Source organism: Lolium rigidum, chromosome 3 (assembly GCF_022539505.1).
Source record: "Lolium rigidum isolate FL_2022 chromosome 3, APGP_CSIRO_Lrig_0.1, whole genome shotgun sequence".
Classification (NCBI taxonomy): Eukaryota; Viridiplantae; Streptophyta; class Magnoliopsida; order Poales; family Poaceae; genus Lolium; species Lolium rigidum.
The window spans coordinates 248,902,225-248,923,514 of record NC_061510.1 but is presented as its reverse complement, the minus strand read 5'-3'; the positions used below and the strand labels follow the sequence as shown (position 1 = coordinate 248,923,514).

Genomic DNA, 21,290 nt, shown 5'->3' with positions numbered 1-21,290 from the left:
TACAATGATTTTGTATATTTGCACATGCATATAGATTTTATCTTTGTGATGTAGTAGATCATGGATCATTGATATTTCATCAAAATTTGTGTAATTAGGAATGAAGATTTCTATGGTGTCAAGAACTCCATGGAGTAGGTGTACCTGTAATCAGTCCGGGAGGCCCCTTTGTGTTGCGAGGTTGCTAAAATAATCATTTATGCATTTTTGCATTATACTTCCGGATTTGAAGCACAACGACATCATCATGCTTTGAAAGTTAGAATGGTAAGATCGTTACTACTCCTGTATGTGGCCTTTTATTTCAGTTTCAGCGTTGCAGCAACAACCCACCAAGAGGAGATTGTCACTCTCTACAGGTAGAATCATTGCGAAGCACAAATATGTTCAAAAGGATTTTTTGCCACTGTTGAGGTAAATTACCTTTCTATGTAAGTTTTACTTGATTTGCACAAATATTTTAAGTTTTGTCATATTCCACGAAACTTCAGTGCACATATGTAGCAGCATTACACCTAAAAAATTGATTTTATGTACTAAAATTCTCACGCTAGAAACTATTCGTTAAAAATATTTGCTCTTCGCAACATCGTTTTTTTGCTATCCCGGTGCAACTCACGGGTATTTTTACTAGTCTATACCTAATAATAAAGGAGCTAAGGTTTCTGCCAGATTTTTCGTCCAACTTTTTTTAGGACGGTTTTACCCTCCCACCAAATCCCTTAATACTAGACTTGCCACGGTACCGGTTCGTCTATTTTTCCTCCCGTACCCGTCCATGGAACGAACAGAAAGATGTAGATCTGAGATTTGGCTGAGGGGGACGGGCACGGGCGTGGTGCGAGACGGCGGAGGACGTCGGGGCGGTGATGACTGGAGGTCCAAGCTGGCGTTCTGAAGAGCGCGAGCACGCACCGCAGCACACACAGGGGAATGGTCGCCTCCTCCCTGGCAGATTCGATCGAATCCTTTTCTTCTCCGAGGACATTACACGCCCCGCCGCTACACCTAGCAGGCATCCCTGCTCCCTCACGGCTGATTCCTGGAAGATGCTGGTCTCCTCGACCGAGGATGGCTCGGCGAGCGGCAGCTCGGAGTCGCGCTCGAAGGACTCGTTTGGATTATCCGGAAAATCATTGGCGACAAGGACGGCCAACGTGACCGCCGCGTCTACACCGCCGCCGGCCGGTGTATCGCTCGAACCAGGGCGTGTTCCCTGGGCACGATCTTTCCGAAGCACAATCTACAGACCGAATTGATGGAGCTTTCGCTTGGGGGTTCGCAAAAATCTCCATGGACCGAATCGATCTCGCAGAAAAAAAAACTGCCTCAATCTCGGTTCCTTGCTTGTACGGCAACATCAGAGTGAGATTTACAGGGCGCCGGCAGCCGGGTCCATTCCGGAGGTAGAAGAGGTGGCCGTCTACGGGAGGAGGGATTCAAGCGAAACAAGGAGTAGTTATTGAGGATTGGAAGGATTCAGAAGGCATCGGCATCTCTGTTGTATTCTTCCGAATTCCCTATCTACCTTTAGATCATCAGGACCAAAGGTAATACAATTTTAATCTATGTATAGCTGTGGGTGGATCTACCCATTGGTTTCCCTTGAGGAAGCTGATTCAAAGTTGGGAATCTGAAGAGGAGGAGACAGTGACGAGGTGTTGGAGCAGCTCTAGAACTTGGACCACAATTTCTACACCTTCTGAACCGAGCAAACAGGCAAGTACTTCGTTGCATTTGCTTTGCTCCGTGAAATAATTTTCTTTTGCAGGATTGGTATCAAGCTTGCATCTAAACTTAATGAACTGAAAATAAGTACTTCGTTGCCTTTGCTTTGGGCGGAGCCATGAAATAATTTTTGTTTGCATGATTGGTACCAGGCTTGCATCTGAACTTAATTCAACTAAAATTTTCTGAACTGAACTAACTAATTCTTTTTCAATGGAATATTCAGTACACTTTTATGGTTCTGAAACCTATTGACGTTTTATTCAAATTCAAATGCATATTCAGTAAACTACTTCGTTGTTTTGAAACAATGACCTTCACCGCATAGTCACGTGCGGAGCCTTATGATTGACAACGATAACGTTGGCAACATCGGGATATAAGCATGCGCCTTGCTCGGGCAGCTTGCCACGGAAGCGAGCGCGAGGCTCTGGCCAAGGACAATGGTATTGCAGATTCTCTTGTAGCAGGAAATATCCAGTTTCTTAGTTGCACAATTCTACTCATAACTTCATGTTCAGCTAGGTTCCATTGATAATGGCAAAAAAAACATGATGAAGTTTATGCATCTCCCAATTTCAGTTTACCAATGGACCGTTGATTATGGCTATGAAAAAAAAACAGATGCTGTTGCAGTAGTTGCTGCATTATGGATGCCCACGGATGTGTGGTTATGTAAGTGCCAAATGAGACTCAGATTGTGTCTTCCTCTAGCACGATTCTTCCAAGTTAGCTGGTTTTTGTATATTAGAATATAGAGTAGGAGCATTATTCTTTCATCTGATACCAAACTTGCACCGCGAATCTTACTTTTATAGACTGGATTAGTAGATTACCCGGAAATAATATGTACATAATGTGGAAACAAACAACTTTGCAAAAAAATGTTAAAATGAAAGGCAAAAGTTGTATCTTATCCATTGATTCTGAAAAAATGCCCAGTCAATTAGCTGAAAATTGGGTGAAAATAAAAGACGGTACACTACAGCCTTACAAGAATCAATCCGTAGCAACGCACGGGTACTTTTGCTAGTTATGATTTTATATGGACAAATCAAAGTCGAGGCATAGCAGGGTTTCCTTCTCTCCCCAGTCCCAACATCCGATGGCCACCAACGCTTCCTACGCCGCCCAGCTCCTGCACCGCGGCGACGGCGAGGGCGAATGGTGCAACCTCGGCGGTGCGTACGCCGCCGTCAAGGTACTCCGCCCGCAGGGTCACTCCATCGTCATGTACTCCGGCCCCGACGGCCACCCCCACCAGCGGATCATCTTCGCGTACCCGATCCTCCCCGGCGACGCCTTCCAGAGGCTGGATGGATCCACTCTCTCCTGGAGAGAATCTGGGTCCGGCAACGAGTTCGCGCTCTGCTTCCTCGACGAGGCCGCCTGCGCTGCGTTCTGCGGCGCCATCTCCCCGGTCACGGCGGCGCTCGCCGCCCTGGACGGTGTCGCTGAAAGGCTCGCTGGGCTGCGCGTGGCCGAGGCGGAAGGGGCCGCCGCCGCCGGAGGGGATATTGCCGGCCGTCTCGCGCAGCTTAGCATAGGCCGACGACAATGAATTTGGTTAGTAGGTTTTACCATATCACCGTCGTCTTAGCTCAACTCTGTACAAAATCCTGTAATTTTTTCTTCAGCAGTTTATCTCGCTTTGTTCCAAGCCTGCAATTCTCAGTGCAAAAGAGCGGACCACGATGTTCAGGTAGGATTTTCATTCGAATTTAGGAGGAATTGCACCGTGTGAAATTTGTTGATGACCCACCCAACCCAACAAGCAGAGACGACATAGTTTGACACAGGAATTCAAGAGTATCAGATAGCCAGTAGCTTTCACTGGGAGGAATTAGACAAAAGGTCATCAAACTAATCATATACTTATACTGAAGTTGCGCCAATTTGTTCTTGAGATGCTGATAGATGTGAGCTTAGTCCCTGAAAGGATCTCGGGATGGACTATTTTCCAGTTGAACCTTGCAATCTTGTGTCCTCGTCCATGTACCATCTCTTCAGTCTCTCATGAGCAACCTTTACCTGCAAAAACAAGAGGGAATAAAAGTCCCGTAATTTAGTACTCCAATCTGAATTCCCTGATCTATGGACTACGGCAGCCAAGTTAGATGCAATAGTTGAGCAACATATTGATCATGGTTAATTATGTACCTGTTTTTCCCAGTCAGTCTTAAGTGTTATGATCACAAGCACAATAGTTTGGACCATTGTTCCCACCAGCATCCCAATCCAAATGCCCTACATAAGCAGAAGAAAAAACATTTAGCTACAAACAAATATCAGGTAGAAGACAATGCACAAATGTAATGGTCCCAGGGACTAACTGACAAATAAGAAAATGCCATAGATCTGATTACCTTTACATGAATGCCAACAACATAACCTAGTACTACCCCGAGTGGGATACCAATCAAATAGTATGATGCGATGTTAACATATGCGACCACACTTTGCCAGCCCGCCCCGACAGCAACTCCTGCAGGTAATGGAACAAGGCTTATGTTCAGATCTAACAAACTTATCTGTCATAGGATAGTTCTCGTGCTGTTTTTGTGTTCTGTGCGTCTACCTTATTACTTAGAAGTTACAGTAAAATGCTGAAGCTGACCTGATAACACTGGTTGGACACTGTTCAGCAGGATAGAGAACGCCAGGAGAGGTGAAAGGTCCGCGACAGCATCAGCTACCGCCCGGCTCTCGGTAAACATGTAGGCGATGCTCCCCGGAAGAAAAGGAAGAACACGAATAACACGGATCCAATCAAGAAGGATGTGACGACCACGTTAACAATGGCGAACTTGGCCCTTCTTGCGCTTCCAGCACCAAGTTCATTTGCCACTCGCACTCTGTAATTAACACTCAGTGGGTGTCATGACATGTTTGTTTGGGGAAATACTCATGATTTTATCACATGAGCAGCCAATCGATGAACAACATGCTGAATATCAAAAAGTTATACCCTGTTGCTCCTAGAAATCCGACAGAAATCATCAGCTCCCATCCATTGATGTTAAGACTACACATTTCACAAATACAAACCATGACAATGCTTAATTACTTTGTGTTATATGCATGTGAGGCCAAAAGGAACAACAAATGAGACAATGTCATGTGGAAGTAATGTCAAGAACACTAACTGATTAAGCGGGGTCTGATACTAATGAGTTAGTACTGACTATGTATTACCATATTGAAAGAGCGTCAAGTGCAATCTGTGCATTTCTCATATTCCCGGTGAGGAGAACCAATATTGTGTTGTACCACATTTCCAAACTGCAAATACAAAAGGGTATTACTTTTCTTAAGGTTAAAGATGAAGGGGCAGCCAGCCATACCTAGTCTCATATACCCTACCCTGACAATTTTGATTTAGATTCTTACTTACCAAAGCATCACACCTGAAGACATGGAGAGCTTGAAGACGGCGCCAAGATCGGCGAATGCAGCTGATGAGAACCCCGTCCACGTACGAGGGCATCCACCGAAAAATACAAATGCAAGCTGCCCAAACACAGGGATCCACACGGCAATAATATTGGAGGCCATGACCCCGGCGAGGCCAAGGTTGAACCTAGATGTAGCGATCCAGGAGAGGAGAAGGTGGATGCCGAGGTTGAGAAAGGCGAGGTAGGTGATAATGGCGTTCTTGCTCTGTGCCTGCAGGTACATCTGGAGCGTGTAGGACCAAACACTCGAGAGCATGATGGGGATGTACCAAAGGGCGATGGTGCCGGCTACGGCGCATATGGCGGGGTCCTGGCCGAGGAAAACGAGGAGCGGGGAGGTGAAGAGGTAGATGGGGAGCATGGCGACGGCAGATGCGAAGAGGATGATCCATGAGCGTTGCAGGTAGATTCCGAGCATGTGGTACTGCCTGGCGCCGTAGGACTGCCCGCACAACGTCTCCAACGCACTCGCCATGCCCATCTGTAATGCACACATGTGTACCGTTAATTAGTGTTCCTCCGATTTTAAATACGGAGTGCAAGGCCACTGTCAAAAAATTAGTACTTCCCCCGATTTTAAATACAAGATCACAAATACCACCCAGTCAACTGCTACGTGGCTGTACACACATGCGCAGGATGGGATTAGTATAGCTAGTTTTTGTTTTTCTAGTAAGAATTCTCGTACTATTTCTTTTGCGATTTAAGAATTCTTGTATTTGGGTCGATGAACCTCCTAGCTTATTTTGCGCAAACTTGTGGATGATATAACTACGTTTATTAATTAAAAAATTGCACCAGAATGAAGAAAGAACGGAATAATCAGCTAATTATTGTTTCATAGTCAGCTCTCCATAAGAACAGGTACACGACGAATTGTTATCGATATATGCAAGAGTATGTTTCTACCATACACCTGCATATGTGAATTTTTTCATAACTTTCAGAATCATAGAAATGTGATTTTCGGATTATTATTTTTAACTTAGGTCAGGTGATTCTAGCTTTACAACGATCCAACAACAAAATTTTATTTGAACGAGTCCCGTAATTCGTCTTGCAAAACGGCAGCACAAACCACCACAGCTAGCTAACACACCAAAAGGGCACTAGCTAGAACGAACGAAGAATAGCAATGGAAGAAATATCAATCAATGAAATAAAGAGAAGATAGCTAGCTCTTCCATGACCGGTATAGAAATGCAAGTTATATATGTACCAGGACGCCGATGCTGAAGCGCATGAGGACTGTGGAGACGAGCGCGTAGGCGGCGAGCTCGGTAGGTCCGATGTGGCCGATGAAGGCCTGGCTGATGATGGTGAGGCCAAAGGTGGAGAAGCGCGTGCAGATGGACGGCCCCGCCACCGCCCACAGCTTCCGGTTCTCCTCCACCAGCCGCCGCCCCAACGCTTCCTTTTCATCTTGAAATATTCCTCCGCCGCAACGCATATCGGTGTCCGCCGGCGGCCAAGCAGGCCCCAGCAGAGGAACCTTGCTCTCATCATCTTCTTCCCCGTGCGCGGCCGGCCTCTTCTCCATTGATAGCTTCTAGCTTCAGTTTGACTGCGTGTTGATTAGTATACCGACGGGACGCTAGCTCTGGGCTGGGTGTGTGCTCTTATAAATGATGAGGGCGCTTGCTTGAAAAACTGAGGGAGGGCTATGCACGTGCATCATGCATGCTCTATTGCTCTCTTTTTAAAATAACAAAGACCCGGCATTAAATTAATAACCCGTCGACAACGACGAAAGATTACATCATGCTGCTGAACCAGCTTACAAAGGTAAAACTGCACACATTCACACAAAAACATGCCTATCAAGGAGGAGGTCATCAAAATCGGGGAACCAGGACACTACAAACAAGACTAAAATTTCAAAAAAAAAAAAAAAAACAGCAAGACTAAGCCCAAGAGGACGAACACTTGTTGGACTGCCCAAGTTGCCGGGATGGAGCTCGCCCTAGAGCACGGGCACACCGCTGAGACTACTACACCATCGCGGGCATCGTGGCGAGAATGCTAAGCAAAGAGCAAGCTTTGTTGAAGCAGACAGAACAAAGATCCAATGATGAAGCATCAAAACTCCGCCGCACTAGCTTCGGAGAACCACACACTATGTGCTCCAAGGTGGCATCTTCAAGAAGATCTTTACACAAGAGCGTTGCCGCCGCTCGATCCGAGGATCTTGGGTTTTCACCCGGAGCACGAAGACGAACCGAGAGAAGCCACAACAACTCCTTTAGGAAGGGGATGACGTCCATGGTTGCCGCTTTGTGGCCTAGACAGGCAAAGGTTTCTCCTCGCCATACTCTCTCCACCAAAACGACACCCGGACCACTATCACAACACGCCACTCAAAGGCCACCATGTCGTCCACACGACCGTGGTCACCGGCCAGGGCTCCCGCCATCTAGCCACCTGCACCGGTTTCCCAACTATGTGCACTGCCAAATTGGAGGAACATGAGGGACACCGCTGTGAGGACACCGGACGATGGCCAAGAAGCATTAGCTGGACACAACACCACCCCAACAACCAGATGTGAGAAAGCTCCTCTAGCGGCGGAGACCGATGGGCTCGAAAGCGCTCGGGGACCCTGCCACGGCCCAAACTCGAGGCGGCCAGATCTAGAGCCGCGCTGCCCATCATCTCACCCTAGAACCCTCAATGTCGGGCATGTTGGTCGTTGCACCACTACTGGCCAAGCATCTTGCGACGCCAAGCCTCGCGCTGGATGCTCCCTACCTACCTACCAGCATGCTAGATGCCGAGCGGGAATGGCAAGGGAGCCACCGCCGCCACAAAGCATGGCAGGAGCACACAACCATCATGCTAGCACCGAACGACCGCGTTGTCGCGTCCTACAACCAACGCCACGCTCTCGTCAGCAGCGGAGTCTCACGCTTTCACCGCCACGCAAGGGGGAGAAGTGACAAATCCGACGCATGGTCTCCTGACTGCGCCTTCTGGCGGCGATGAGGAGGGGGCGGGGGTGTCTGGGGAGTGCCGAGGAAAAGGCACCGCCAAATGCTCCCGGTCGGCTGCGGGACGCGGGAGCAACCTAGGGTTTTCTAACACGCCGCACACCCTCATGATCTATTGCTCTACCAGTCTAGATGAGACGATAAGTTTACTCACGTGGCCTCTGATATACCACATGAATGTGTGATAGTCGAGCGATCGATTTGGCACGCATACCTTACATGTGTATATATAGACTATCAGCTACGCCCCAACTTAAAATTAGTGTGTGGATGAAGGTCCTTCAGTTTCTGCAGAGAAAATTCTGTCCCGACCGATCGAGACGGCATTTGGTGTGAGACAAAGACGAGACAGATATATATGCGTGTAGACGCGAGGCACGTGCATGTGCAAGCCTGCGGTTTAGCTGTCGTTCACATATGGCTGGACGAGAGCTAGTGCCGAGTGGCCATGTAAAATGCATGGGATATATATCGTCCATTCGTCCTTCTTCCCCAAGAAGCCACGCGCGCGACGGGTCGGGATCGATTCGTTGGCGCTTATCATAGAACACATTAATATACAGATACATCAAGTTGCGAATTTATTTTAAAATAGAGAAGTACTAGTTAGCTTGCATTATATTTTTTGCTAATAAAAATGAACTTTATTAAGCAGGAGGGGTTACAAGTTGATCTTGTTCTAGGACCTATAACACAACCTCAGGACCCGAACCTAACCAAAGATCAGTAAGCCGTCCCAACCTTGCATAATTTGCAAGATCATGACTAATCCTAACCCGCGATCGTTTCACTTTTACAAAAACACACTTAGGCTCTTGGTTACAAAGAGTCCTAATCTCCAACACCCAATGAAGAAAAGGTGATCTATCATGCGTAGAAGAATTAACAATTAACGGCCTCTACCAAGTAGGAAAACAGTCGGTCTCTACAATAATTGGGTGAATTGCCAAGTCCAAGCCCTCCACGCAATCTTGAATTTCTACCTTAAGAGGACCATCACAATCGTCCATGAATCTACATGAAGTGAAAATCAGTGTTCCAATACAATCGAGAAGCACCATGCGAGCCCCGGCGCTATGATCAACAACATTGCATTGATCGATCTACATCCATGAACGATATACCACCGCATGGGTACATCCTAGCTCAATATTTATGTCCACTGTGATCTGCCCACACCTCACGCAGAGAAATGCCACAACTGAATTTTTATTTTTATTTCATTTTATGTTTTTAGTTTTTGTATTAAGCATTGTTTTTTTGAAACATAAGTGCATATTTTAACCGTGAAAATTTTCAAATTAACATCAGCATTGTTTCGAATGAAGAAAAACATTTTTGAAAGCCTCGCAAATATTGTTTTGAACACTTGAATGTTCTTTGTCCTTCCTTCTTCTCTTGCGGCCCAGATGGAGATGGGCACCGTCCACTCGAAAAGAAAAGGATCCAAGTCAGACGCAAAGAGCCCAGGCCCAGCTCCAGCCGCAAATCGGCTCCTCATCGTCTACCTCGCTCTCCTCCGACACCGCCCACCGCCCACCATCGCCGCCGCCGCCGCCTAGGCTTCTTCTTCCCCTTCTCCCGCCTCCATCCACCCGGCCAGGACTCGAGCGCAGATTGCCCCACGCGCGCGCACACCCAGCGGCAGCCCTAGGCGACCCGGCGGGAAGCGGAGCAGGCGAGCAGCGGTGCGGCGACCGTACCGGCGGAGCAGGCTGCAGGCGCCGCGACGTCAACGGCCCAGGACGCCACTCGCCAGGTAATTTCGGTCTTCACTTCCCTAATCCCCCCCGCATCGCATCACTCTAGCAGAGTAGCACCTAGCACTACTCCACCATATTGCTGCTAGTTGTTTAGGAGACTAGCACCCAAGCCATCGTGGTACGGCTGGGCCTGTGCGGCGCGGCCGTGCGCGGGGAGGCGAGAGGCCGGCTACGCAGCCTCGCCCTTCGCCGTCCCACAACGCTGCTGCTACCCCCTCCCCTAGCCGCGTAGAAACCCTAGCCCCACCGCGACCAGCAGTAGGTGCTTTTCTAGTTCGTCCCTTTTCTAGGTTGATTCCCCTGGTTTGAGCATCTAGTGTTTAGCGCTTGCAGATCTGGTAAGGTCCGAGCATCTGCTTATCCCCAAGTGGAACTCGTTTTGATAAAAGTCCTTTATCCCATACCCTGAAATTACTAGCACAACATCATATCTCCACTGGTTCATTGTTTTGGAGAACTAGCTCGTAAGATCATTAAGGGAAAAATTCACAGGAACCATGCAGTGCCATAGTTGAAGAAAACATGTATATTCTAGTTTTATCTTTATTTTCTGTTTTGCACTTGCAATGTTCCTCATGACGTTATAGTGACATGACAAGGCATGATAAAAAAATCCTGGGTCTGCCACTTTCTAGTTCCATGGCTGAGTCTAATAACTAGATTAATGTTTTTCAACTTGAAAGGATTTCAGTTTGCGATGGAATATATTTTCCAAAAGATATTTATCCCATGTAGTATACTTTTGCAAGGCCTATTTTGATGTGACATGTAGCATGTCACAATTCACCAACCCTCCTTGCATCATCCCTGGCTCTCCCACTGCCGTGATTAACGAGTCCTCATGGTTTCTCCATTATTTCTCCTTCTGAATTGATTTTGTGATGCTTCAGGTGAGAAATGGCTTCTAGTGTGGAGCGGAGGGATCATTCCTCCCGTAGGTCGGGGCACACAAGGTCCCGTTCTCCGGTGAGGGACCGTGTATCGCCGCCACGCAAGCAGAGCCCGTCAGCTCGTAAGGACAGGTCGCGGGCTGAGAGGAGTCGCTCACCTAGGAGGCGGTCTCCTGTTAAGGCCAGCCTTTCACACAGGGAGAGGTCGCCGCAGAGAGAGAAGGTGAAAGAGCGGGTCAGGTCGCCGAAACACACTCGGGCACTGTCACGGTCGCCATCACCTGCTGGGAAACGGGAGCCTCGGTCGCTCTCACCACGGTCCAAGAGACTAAAGAGAGCTCAGGATGAGCGTGAAAGGTCAGAAGTAATTGAGGGCGACCATCGGAAGCCTCCCAGCAGGGAAGAACGGAGCACACGGAAGCACAGGGAGCGTGATGAGGGGAGGGATGTATCAAGGGATAGGAAGGTGGACGGAAGACTGGATAATGATGACGGGAGGGATCACTCTCACTCAAGAGATAGAAGGGCTGACAGGGATGACCGGTCAGGTGCTTCAAGAGAGGCACGGTCAGGCCGGGATGATGAAAGGAATGATTCAAGAGGGAAAAGGTCAGATCCCTATGATCGAAAAGGTGCTTCCAGGGAGCAAAGGACAGACCAGGATGATAGAAGGGATTCAGTACGACAGAGAATGTCAGATCGGCATGAGAATAATGCTGGATCAGGAAGATCATCTAGGCGTGGCCGATCAGTGTCTCCAGAAGAGAATACACATAGGGGCAGGCATGAATCTCACTCATCACCAAGGGCATCCAGAAGTGCAGCACGTCTTGAGGTGTGTGGTGACACCCAACCCTTTTCATGATGTCTCTCCATAATTCCTATGCCTTACTTGGCCCTGTCTTCTTTTATTGCATGTATGTTCTTTGGTGCTGCTCAATATCTAATATGTTCCACCCAAATTAACAGGATGTCCGAAAATCATTTCTTAGCTTGGAATATCAATTGGATGCTGTGCAGCTTGTGTAGCCAGTAGCTCACTTCACATACATATTATTACATAAACCTGATTCATTTCAACCCTCCCGGCTGCAGATTCTATATGACATAATTAATAGTCATTTACCTTTCCACTCTAAACTAAGATGGTAACTTTCATGTTTGCTATCGTGGCCTGAAGATTTCAATCTCATATTTTCCTTTGATTCATTTCAGGATACAAGCTCTAGAGCAGATGGAGCATCCCGGTGAGTGTTTGAAACTCTTGACTGATATGCATATTAAATTCTTAGTAGAAACGTTGTTTGCTACACTTTTCTGTTTATTGCTATAGGTACATACTTTAAGGGAAATCTTATCATTTTAATGATTAGTTTAATCTGTTTAAGTTGGTGTTATACCTGAATAATTTTTTTTGTGTGGAATGTTCCAAGATATTTTTGGGCTAAAAATTTAGGACGTGTCTTCCTTGCCACCGGAATTAGTGTTGGGTGTTTATAGTTGCCAATGGCAGTTTAAAGACAGTGATCTGTAATGGGCATCGAAAATAATCTGATGTCTCTACTAGCGAAGGTATGCAGAAGTTAGGATGTCTTTTGGTGCCTTTTGAAAAAGTTTTACTTGCCAAACTCTTGTGTTGGAGACTCATGCTCCAGCAGGGCGGGGACATGAGCATCACTTCCTGTCTCCATTATAGTTGATTGCTATTTGGTTGCCATTCAAACACAAAATTCTAGTATTATGTCGGGTGTCAATAAAGATATATGCACTTTTATGATGCCAGATACATTTTTTGGCCTTCACATGGCAAAAGGAGCATCTCCCTAAATTTAGAAATGCTAGCTTGTTTATCAAATTTCATCCCCTGCCAAGTGAACATGAGTACATGACACATGGAAACATAATAGTAATAGAGGTAACAATTTGCTGCTGTTTCTGGGCCAGTATTGTTCTGTTGGAAAATCATTCCAGTTGGGATCACTTTATTTGCTTGTAAATTCCTATGTTGTGAAAACTGAAAAACTACCATACACCATGTTTCTTTGTTGCTGCTCAAGTGGAATCGGTGGATTAACTCTCTATTTTTAACCTGCTAGGTTGCTATGTTATATATGCTATTTTCCTGAATCATTTTATGTTTTACTCAGGATGCTATACTACCAGTGTATTTGTTGGTTCTTATGTTTTTGGAGCATGATATTTTGCTTTAAGAAATGTTGTCAGTGCTATGCATTTTATTGTTTGTGAATTAACCGCCAGCGACTGTTTTGGTCAGGAGTGGTGATCCTGATTCATTGGCAATGATGAATACTGCTGCAGAAGCTCTGGAGGTGAAAGAGAAGGTATTCCATACACCATAATGGATGTTGCATTAATGTTACTGTATTTATCTGTAGAATATTGTATAATCATACATGCACAGCTTGTTAGTTTTCTGGTAGTACTTACTTTAACAACATGTTTTGCTCATCTTTCTTTTCATTGACACATTCTTATGTATAGCGACTGCATTTGTTTTTCAGCAAAAACCATCATTTGAGTTGTCTGGAAAGCTTGCCGAGGAGACTAACAAAGTTGGAGGTGCTGGTCACAAGCATGTCGCTAAAGCAAGTTTTCCCTTTGTCTACATTGTTACTGCATGGTTTCCAGAGCTTACAATCCATTTCCTCTCCAGGTATAACTCTGTTGTATTCAGAACCTTCAGAGGCTCGCAAATCAGATATTAGATGGAGACTCTATGTCTTCAAGGGTGGTGAAGCACTGAATGGTACTTATATTCGACTTATTACTCTCCATATATGAAGCTATTGTTTGTTTCATGTCATGCTATCCATCTTTCTAGTAATTATTTGTTCCTGCTAGATACATGCTGCCTCTCTCTGTACTGGACACACAGTTACGTCCTGCTAATTAATTTATAAATCGGTCAATGAGTAATGACACATACATAGCATCATTATCTCAGAATTCAGAAGATTCTCTGGCTCATGTAGCTATGAGTCAATGTCACTATTTTTTTGCGATTAATCTTCCAGCTGCATCTGAACCTGAATTAGTCAGTGACACATTCAACAGATAAGTTCACAGCATTAGGCATACGTCGAGAAAAGTTGTTGTGTTTGCCTGTATGCTGAGGTTTTACCGTTTTAGTTTACTGTGGAATGGAGAAGAATCGCTGCAGCAGGCCAGCGGCTACTTGATTCTTCCCTACAGGCAAGTCATGAGTGATAACTGGGCTAAGATGTGGGCTGAACGAGAAGACCCGCAAGTCCCACACAGTTCCAGTACCCATGGGCACCCACACTATGTTATGTGGGATGGGTTACTGGCGTGTTGGAAGACCCATTTGCACTTGCATCCTGATGTTTAATAAATATTTCATTAGATTTGATGTGAATTGAAGTGAATGCGCTAAAGTTAACAACAATAAGTAGCAAGTTAATAAAAATATTAGGGCATGTTTAATTCCTTTGCTCGACCTTGTTTGGCCTTGGTTTGATGGATTTAATAGATCCCTAGTCCAACAGAAGATTTCCTTAGCAATGATTGCCTGGCCCAGCAGCGAGACTAGCTGAAGGAACCAAATGTTACTATCGGTGATTATACGTTGTGTAGGGTGCCAACAAACTAGCATGCTTTTCTTGATATAATACTTCAGTTTCTAGTACGTGAATGTTTCTGATGATGCTATCTAATTGAACAGAACCACTGTATGTTCATCGTATGAGCCACTACCTTTTTGGAAGGGAAAGGAGGATTGCGGACGTCCCCACAGATCATCCCTCCTGCAGCAAGCAACATGCAGTTCTTCAATATAGGCAAGTTTAACAATCTTATTTCTGTATGTTGAGAAACCATACTGTGATTAACTAATATTTTCCCTATTCAGACTTGTAGAGAAGGAGCAACCAGATGGCATGATGGCGCAGAAAGTGAGGTACTTAGGATTGTAGATAGCAATATTGTCATAACTAATCTGCATGCTTATCCTAGTACTTCAATACTTCATATGTTAATGATGTTTTTTTAACCTTTCTGCTTTTTAACAGGCCATATCTGATGGATCTCGGTAGTACCAATGGGACATTTATTAATGTAAGTTTTCTAGATACATGTTTTCCACATTTAATCATTTCAATATTTTCTCAAATATGCTGTAATGCTACAGGAGAACCGCATTGAGCCTCACCGTTACTACGAACTTTTTGAAAGGGACAACATTAAGTTCGGCAATAGCAGGTATGGTCTCATGATAATTTAAGAAATTATTATCTTCCTTGCTGGTTAAGATGTTTAGCTTGCTTTGTTCGTCCCCATCAAATGACTTAAAGAAAGTGCTATTGAACTGTCACATATTTGCAACTATGTTACTCCCTCTGATCCATATTAATTGTCTCTACTATGGATGTATCTAGAAGTAAAATGCGTCTAGATACATCCATATTAGCAACAGTTAATATGGATGGGAGGGAGTAGTAGTGACTTTGCTGTTCCCCCTTTATTTTGGTTTGAGATAACTTCCAAGGATATACCATCTCCATTTATTTCCTTAATATCTCTTCAGCCTTGTGCTATATTAGAGTTTTTTCTTAAGACTAGTTTTGAACCTGCCCGTCACATGTTTTTCCTGTATGTGCCTTGGATTGCAAATTGAACTATGCAAATGCTTTCTTAAGAATTTCAGACCTAGTGACAGGGACTATTAACAGAGTTGAACTTATGGATGTCATTGTTTCCGTTGTTTGCAGTCGGGAGTATGTCTTGCTCCATGAGAACTCCACAGAATGAGGAAAGAAGACACAGATGAGTCGAAGATGTAAAGCGCGGTAGGAGCTGTGCCTGAAAACAGTTTGACCTATTGAGGATATTATATGGACGGTCGAGACATCATAGCTGTGCTAGCATGTTTCGTAGATGGTTCTTTATGGTGTCTTAGAACGGACGGCGAACTTTGTGGTGGTGGTGTGATTCAGTGGCGCTTTTTTAGCTTGTAACTCACATTTTGAGTATTCATGATATCTGAATGTTTTTTTCTTGCTGATCAACTAATACTGGACTTGGCATAATCTGGTGTACTCTCTATGGTTGTACTGTAGCATTTTGGGGAACCTGAATCTTGTGCTGTACTTTGTTGCTTGGTTTTGATCAGAAGGACCTGAAAGCTTGACCTGAAAGTATTTGGTGAGCACGTAGTAGAGGCATAGTCACGGCACCACCACGGCCATGGCGGCGCTGCCGGCGTTGAGAACATCCTTTTGCGGCCACACGCAGGTCGTATTCGTCGTGCTCGCTGTCGGTGCTCACTGTCGACCGTGGTGGCGCGAACGGGTGACTAGTAGCCGGTAGGTGGCATTAATTAGTTACGCAGTGAATGAATTAGGTTCCATTTTGTCAGGAACACCCCGAAACAAAAGAAAAATCAGGGTCCTGTCCAACCCAGATCGCCGGCGCGCAGTGCGTCCAGGAGGACTCATCTCCTCCGACCCCGGCGATCGTCGGCGTCACCCAGCCCTGCCTCGCACGAAGAAAATTATAGGCGGATCCCGGCCCCCACGGCCAGCCAACACTCGTCTCGATCGCCAGGTATGCAGGTGCCCCTCACCCCACCCACGAGATGCGATGCAGCGTCACCCTCCCTTCCCAGCTGCCGCTCCTCCTCCGCCGTCCCAATCCATGTAGTAGATGCGGAGCTCGTTACCTCGTACCTTGTGCTCGGACTGCAGCGCGATTAGCCTCCTCCTCGGCGACCACCAGGGGCCGGCCAATTTTGGCTACCTCTGTCCGTAGCTTTTGATCGATCGATATGCCGCGAGGATTGGGTTGTGCCGTGCGTGTTCACTTCATTGACCAAATGAGAGAGAGAGAGGTCTAACCTTGTGTTTCCTCTTGTCACTAGCTACTTCTGCTTAATTCCACACTTGTACTTTTTTACTTATTAAGGAACTGGCTACTCCTACTAGTTTGATTCCAGCCTTCCAGGGTTTGCTTATATCCTGCCGACTGCTGAATGTGTGGAATGATACAGTGTCTTGCTGTTGCGTGGCAGGTATGGCTTGTGCAGCCATCTGAGCTTCGGGATGGCCTCGAAAGCCGTAAGGAGGAGGCCTGCCGATAAAGGGAGCGACAAGCTTATGGAGACGACGACGACGCCGGATTCTGTCACGGAGCCTCTTCTAGGAAATACTGCTCAGGGGAGCAAATCGGAGGTTAGTAATAATGTCCCCCCTAAATAGCTTGAATTCGGGGTTATAGGCAGCGTACGTCCTTGCTTTCTGTGATGTTCATTCTGATGTCCTCCGTTATGTGTTTCTTGCAGGGATATAATAAGCCTACGATACGACCGGATCTCTGGGATGGAAAAACTCACCAGTGCATTCATTGGGCGCATATTTTGTCTGATTTTATTGCTCAGTCTGCAAAAAGGATAGGTAATTTTCACTAGCGCCACTTCAGAAAACATCTTGTACTAATTACTTGAGAAACAAATCATCATTTTCATCAAGTGCGTAGGAATTACCATAATTTTAGTAGTCCTAATGATAATTCTCTCCTTCAAAATATATGATTTTCTCATGCTCTTATCGTCACAACTTGGACCGTTGTAGTTGCTAGTAAGCTAGTGGTGGATTTTATTAAGCCGAGATAATCTCTGTGTAACTAACATTGCTATTCTTGTCCGAACAATATTTTGTGCTTGCTATTTTTTTGACTTATTTTTATGCTTTTATTAATGCTCGGAAAGCTCTCCTTTCTTTGCAGTAAATGCTATTTCTCAGTTTGGGTCGTTGCTAGCAAGGTTGTTTGGGTGCTCCTGTGCTCCTCAAAGTTCACAACATGGACAGACGATGCTAGTTAATCTCAGCCCGTTACAGGTATCGTGGCACTTGCAATTGCAGATGTTCTATTTCTTCTTTGAAATCCTGTATAATGAACATGAAAGGGAGTTTGCCATTGTAAGCGCCAACTTTTGTGTGTGTGCCCAATACTACCTTAATGTGTCTTTTCCCTAAGATATTGACTCGCATGCTTAATTGCCACCCTTCCGATTTAGGGTAGTAATGGCACCTACATTAATAGCCTTTCTTCTTCATCCCATTGTTGTTTACATCTGCCAACTTTTTTTTGATATGGCAATATGGTTTTGACAGTTTCACATTTACTCTGTAGGAAGAACGATTAAAATTCTTGAGGCAAAGATCAAATGTGCCATTTGATTGCAACAACGTCCAGCACCAGGTTCTCATCCTGAACCTAGTTTATGCAGCACTTTTCTTGTTTTACCAAGTCAATAGTAATTTTCTACCTTTAAAGAATGATAAATAAAATCATTCATAAGTTAATATGCTGATGATATTCATGAACAGAATGCCACTTCTTCCATTACAGGATGCTCTGAAGGAACTTTGGAAGTTGGCCTATCCCGATCGACAACTTCCTCCCCTAAAATCAGATCTCTGGAAGGAGATGGGCTGGCAGAACTCTGATCCATCAACAGATTTTAGGTACATTTTCCTATCGATTGATACTTAAAGGAACTACGGAGTATCTTGTGTTTTTGTCAACATTCACTGAACCGAGGTTACTTGCAGGGCAGGGGGGTTCATGTCCTTGGAGAATCTAATATATTTCGCTAGAAATTACCCAGTATGTTTCTGTTTATCATGAACACTTACTCCTTATCAATCTGCCATTAGTTTGTTTTTTCAGTCTGGTTTAATGCTGAATGCCTGCTTGACATGCAGAATTCCTTTCATAGGCTATTATATAAGGCGGATGGTGAGAGAGCTGAATGGGAATATCCCTTTGCAGTAGCTGGTGTGAACATATCTTATACGTTAGCTCAAACACTGGTTTTGCAATCAGGTAAAAATGAATGCAAGTGTTTTTATTCTTTGTTTATGGTTACTTTTGCTCGACTGCTTGTGGAATGTGGTTCTTAAGCAGGCCAATTCACTGGGAAACTACATTCCTATTTGCTCACTTCTTTGCAGGAAATAGGAGTTCCAAAGCAAGAGTTTGCTTTGCCCAGCTACTTGAAGATGACGACATGGCTTTTGATAACCTTTTCTGCGTAGCTTTTCAGATGCTTGATGCTCAGTGGCTTGCAAGGAGAGCTAGTTATATGGAATTCAACGTGAGTGTTTTGTATATAAGATATGTTCTCCGCATGCTAATGGTTTTCTTGTTCCATCACCTTGTTCAGCCTGATTACCTTTTTTCCATCTTATCAGGAAGTTCTGAAGTCCACAATAGTTCAGTTAGAGCAAGAGCTTACAAGTGAAGGCATTTCAAGCGTTCAGAACATGCCATCATTCAGGATGTTAAAGCGGTAGTACTGTTTGCTGTTCTACAGAAAAAAAGGAAGAGCTCTTACCTGTTAGTATGTTGTTATATATGGTCCATTCTTTTATTGGTTGTTCAAGATACTAGATTGTGTAAGATTACTGGTCATAACAGAAAGTATCCGGTTCATACCTATTATGTAATACATTGAAATGACACTTACTCTGTCAGGTTTTGACGTTAAACTTTGGGGGTAACACAGTACTATTGTAATAGTTAATATGGCAAAATCAATTTTCTGGAGTGCTTTTGAAAATACGTGAACACGTATGAAACGAAAGTTTCACCTCTTCTGTGAAGGATAGTTTCATTTCTAATTTGAACAAAGCATAAGTTCATGCCTTAGTTATAGTTAGGACTTGCGAAAGCTGATTTGGAGGCTGGCATGGAAGGAATCTACTGCAGTAACACGGACATTGTATCAGGTTTCAGATCATATTATGATCCTAAGAGTAGATCTGCTTCTTTCATCGGAAATGGTTTTCTAAAGTTCCGAATCCAGAGAGGTTTTCATAGTCCCCTGTCAAGTTCTGGCCTCGCATGGTCAAGAGTCCTCAATTTCTGCAAAGCTCTAGGTGCAAGGTGAGTACCTTTCTCATGTGAAGCTTATTGTCGAAGCCGGAGCTATCTCTTCCTTAATGCTTTGGGTTGATTGTTCGGCATGGGCCAACATGGGTTTTGGCGTCGGTTGTGGCAAGGGCACCGTGGGTGGTCGTCGAATTTGCTGACGAGTAAGAGTGACGACCATGACACTCAAAGGCAACCTGGACAACGATTTTTTTTTCTCGGCTGCGTGTTTGTGCTTCCTGTGGGTGGCCAGGTCGGCCAAATGTCCAATATAGTTGTGTAATTGTGTTCCAAGAAGAGCGTTGGTGCATTTGCGGTTTCTGACTTCTAAACTCCGATCGATTCTCTTCCAATTTCTTCTAAACTCCGATCGATTCTCTTCCAATTTCTTCTAAACTCCGATACTTATTATGGATCACAATGAGTAATAAAAATGCAAAACATAAAAAAGGAAAAATATGTCGGTGTCAGATTGGTACACGGTGTCCTCGTAGAGTCCTAGCCCGGGGGTGGTCTCCTGCCAATTCCTCAGCTTCTGGACTGCGATATTTCGAATGCACATTGTTTGGCTGCAACCAGTTCCGCAATTTCTGGATTTGCGATATTCGAAATATACATTGCTTGACTGCAAGTTGCTGCACGGGGTTCGACACAAAATGTTTGGAAAGGAAAAAAGAAAGGGGAAATTATGACCACAGCACTGATCATGACTAACAATGAAAAATATTGGAGATGCGGGGGATCGAACCCCGTGCCTCCCGCATGCAAAGCGGGCGCTCTACCATTTGAGCTACATCCCCACGATGCATATACCTAGTGTACTTAGTTATCTAACTAATATACGTTAGGATGACATTAACCTTCAGTACTAATCACCAATCAGTGAGACTGAGATCAACAGAGGCAGCTCGTACAAAGAGTTGAAAGCAAAAAAATTATCAAAATTTGCATCTGATGATACACAAAGCCGTTGTCTCACAACAACCTCCTATATCAAATCGAAAAAAGAAACCTTGAGATGCATTTTTTTTCTGGCAAAGTGATGATAAGAACATAAATTAGATTCTGCATGGAAAAACAGAGACTCACTGCAACTGCAGAGTTCACAGATTGCAGGCCACTAGGAAGATGTCAGAGATGGCTGAATTTTCACTGTCAGGAGAATGTTCGAGGAGAGTTTAATGTGAAGTCGACGACAGAGCACATATAATACTGTGTTCACTTGACAAGTGCAGACAATAATGCTCTTCACTCCTCCTACTGCCCCATGTTCCATATGCCATCTTTCACTGCGGTCCAAGAGCAAGTGCCAAGAAAATGTCTCATGACTGAACCATGACGAGGAAAAACCGGGCCGCTGTCCAATGGCTGGTCAAATCTGCGGGGTTAAGGGCATCTCCAACGCGGAGACCAAAATCCAAAAACGGAGACCACTTTCGTCCGTTTGGGTAAAAACGCGTCCCAACACGCAGACCCAATTGCAAAACGGACGGCCATTTAAGTCCGGGGCGACCCAAACCCAACTTAAATCTGGGCGGACTTTGCGTCTGTCCGGCT

The 21,290-nt window shown here is 45.0% G+C and overlaps 3 protein-coding genes, 1 non-coding gene and 1 pseudogene across 4 annotated transcripts; 3 read left to right on the top strand and 2 right to left on the bottom strand.

Annotated features, from left to right (window-relative positions):
* The first annotated feature begins 2,833 nt into the window (after positions 1-2,833).
* On the top strand, positions 2,834-3,289 carry LOC124696333. The gene has a single exon (XM_047229065.1). The coding sequence runs from the start codon at positions 2,834-2,836 to the stop codon at positions 3,287-3,289; it is 456 nt and encodes a 151-aa protein (XP_047085021.1).
* A 206-nt stretch (positions 3,290-3,495) lies between these two features.
* Positions 3,496-6,776, bottom strand: LOC124699283 (annotated as a pseudogene).
* A 3,084-nt stretch (positions 6,777-9,860) lies between these two features.
* On the top strand, positions 9,861-15,774 carry LOC124703263 (FHA domain-containing protein DDL). The gene is made up of 11 exons (XM_047235484.1): positions 9,861-9,929; positions 10,824-11,658; positions 12,039-12,070; positions 13,099-13,165; positions 13,346-13,403; positions 13,498-13,590; positions 14,527-14,641; positions 14,713-14,760; positions 14,873-14,918; positions 14,992-15,062; positions 15,572-15,774. Exons 2-11 carry the CDS (start codon positions 10,831-10,833, stop codon positions 15,609-15,611), a joined length of 1,398 nt encoding a protein of 465 aa, XP_047091440.1. The 5' UTR covers positions 9,861-9,929; positions 10,824-10,830; the 3' UTR covers positions 15,612-15,774.
* A 467-nt stretch (positions 15,775-16,241) lies between these two features.
* LOC124699281 (ELMO domain-containing protein A-like) lies at positions 16,242-19,379 on the top strand. Its single transcript, XM_047231606.1, has 10 exons — positions 16,242-16,406; positions 16,870-17,029; positions 17,140-17,251; positions 17,583-17,695; positions 17,991-18,059; positions 18,210-18,325; positions 18,413-18,467; positions 18,566-18,686; positions 18,815-18,957; positions 19,055-19,379. Exons 2-10 carry the CDS (start codon positions 16,901-16,903, stop codon positions 19,154-19,156), a joined length of 960 nt encoding a protein of 319 aa, XP_047087562.1. The 5' UTR covers positions 16,242-16,406; positions 16,870-16,900; the 3' UTR covers positions 19,157-19,379.
* A 1,081-nt stretch (positions 19,380-20,460) lies between these two features.
* Positions 20,461-20,533, bottom strand: TRNAA-UGC. The gene has a single exon. It is a non-coding gene; the product is annotated as a tRNA-Ala (tRNA).
* Between the last annotated feature and the right edge of the window lie 757 nt (positions 20,534-21,290).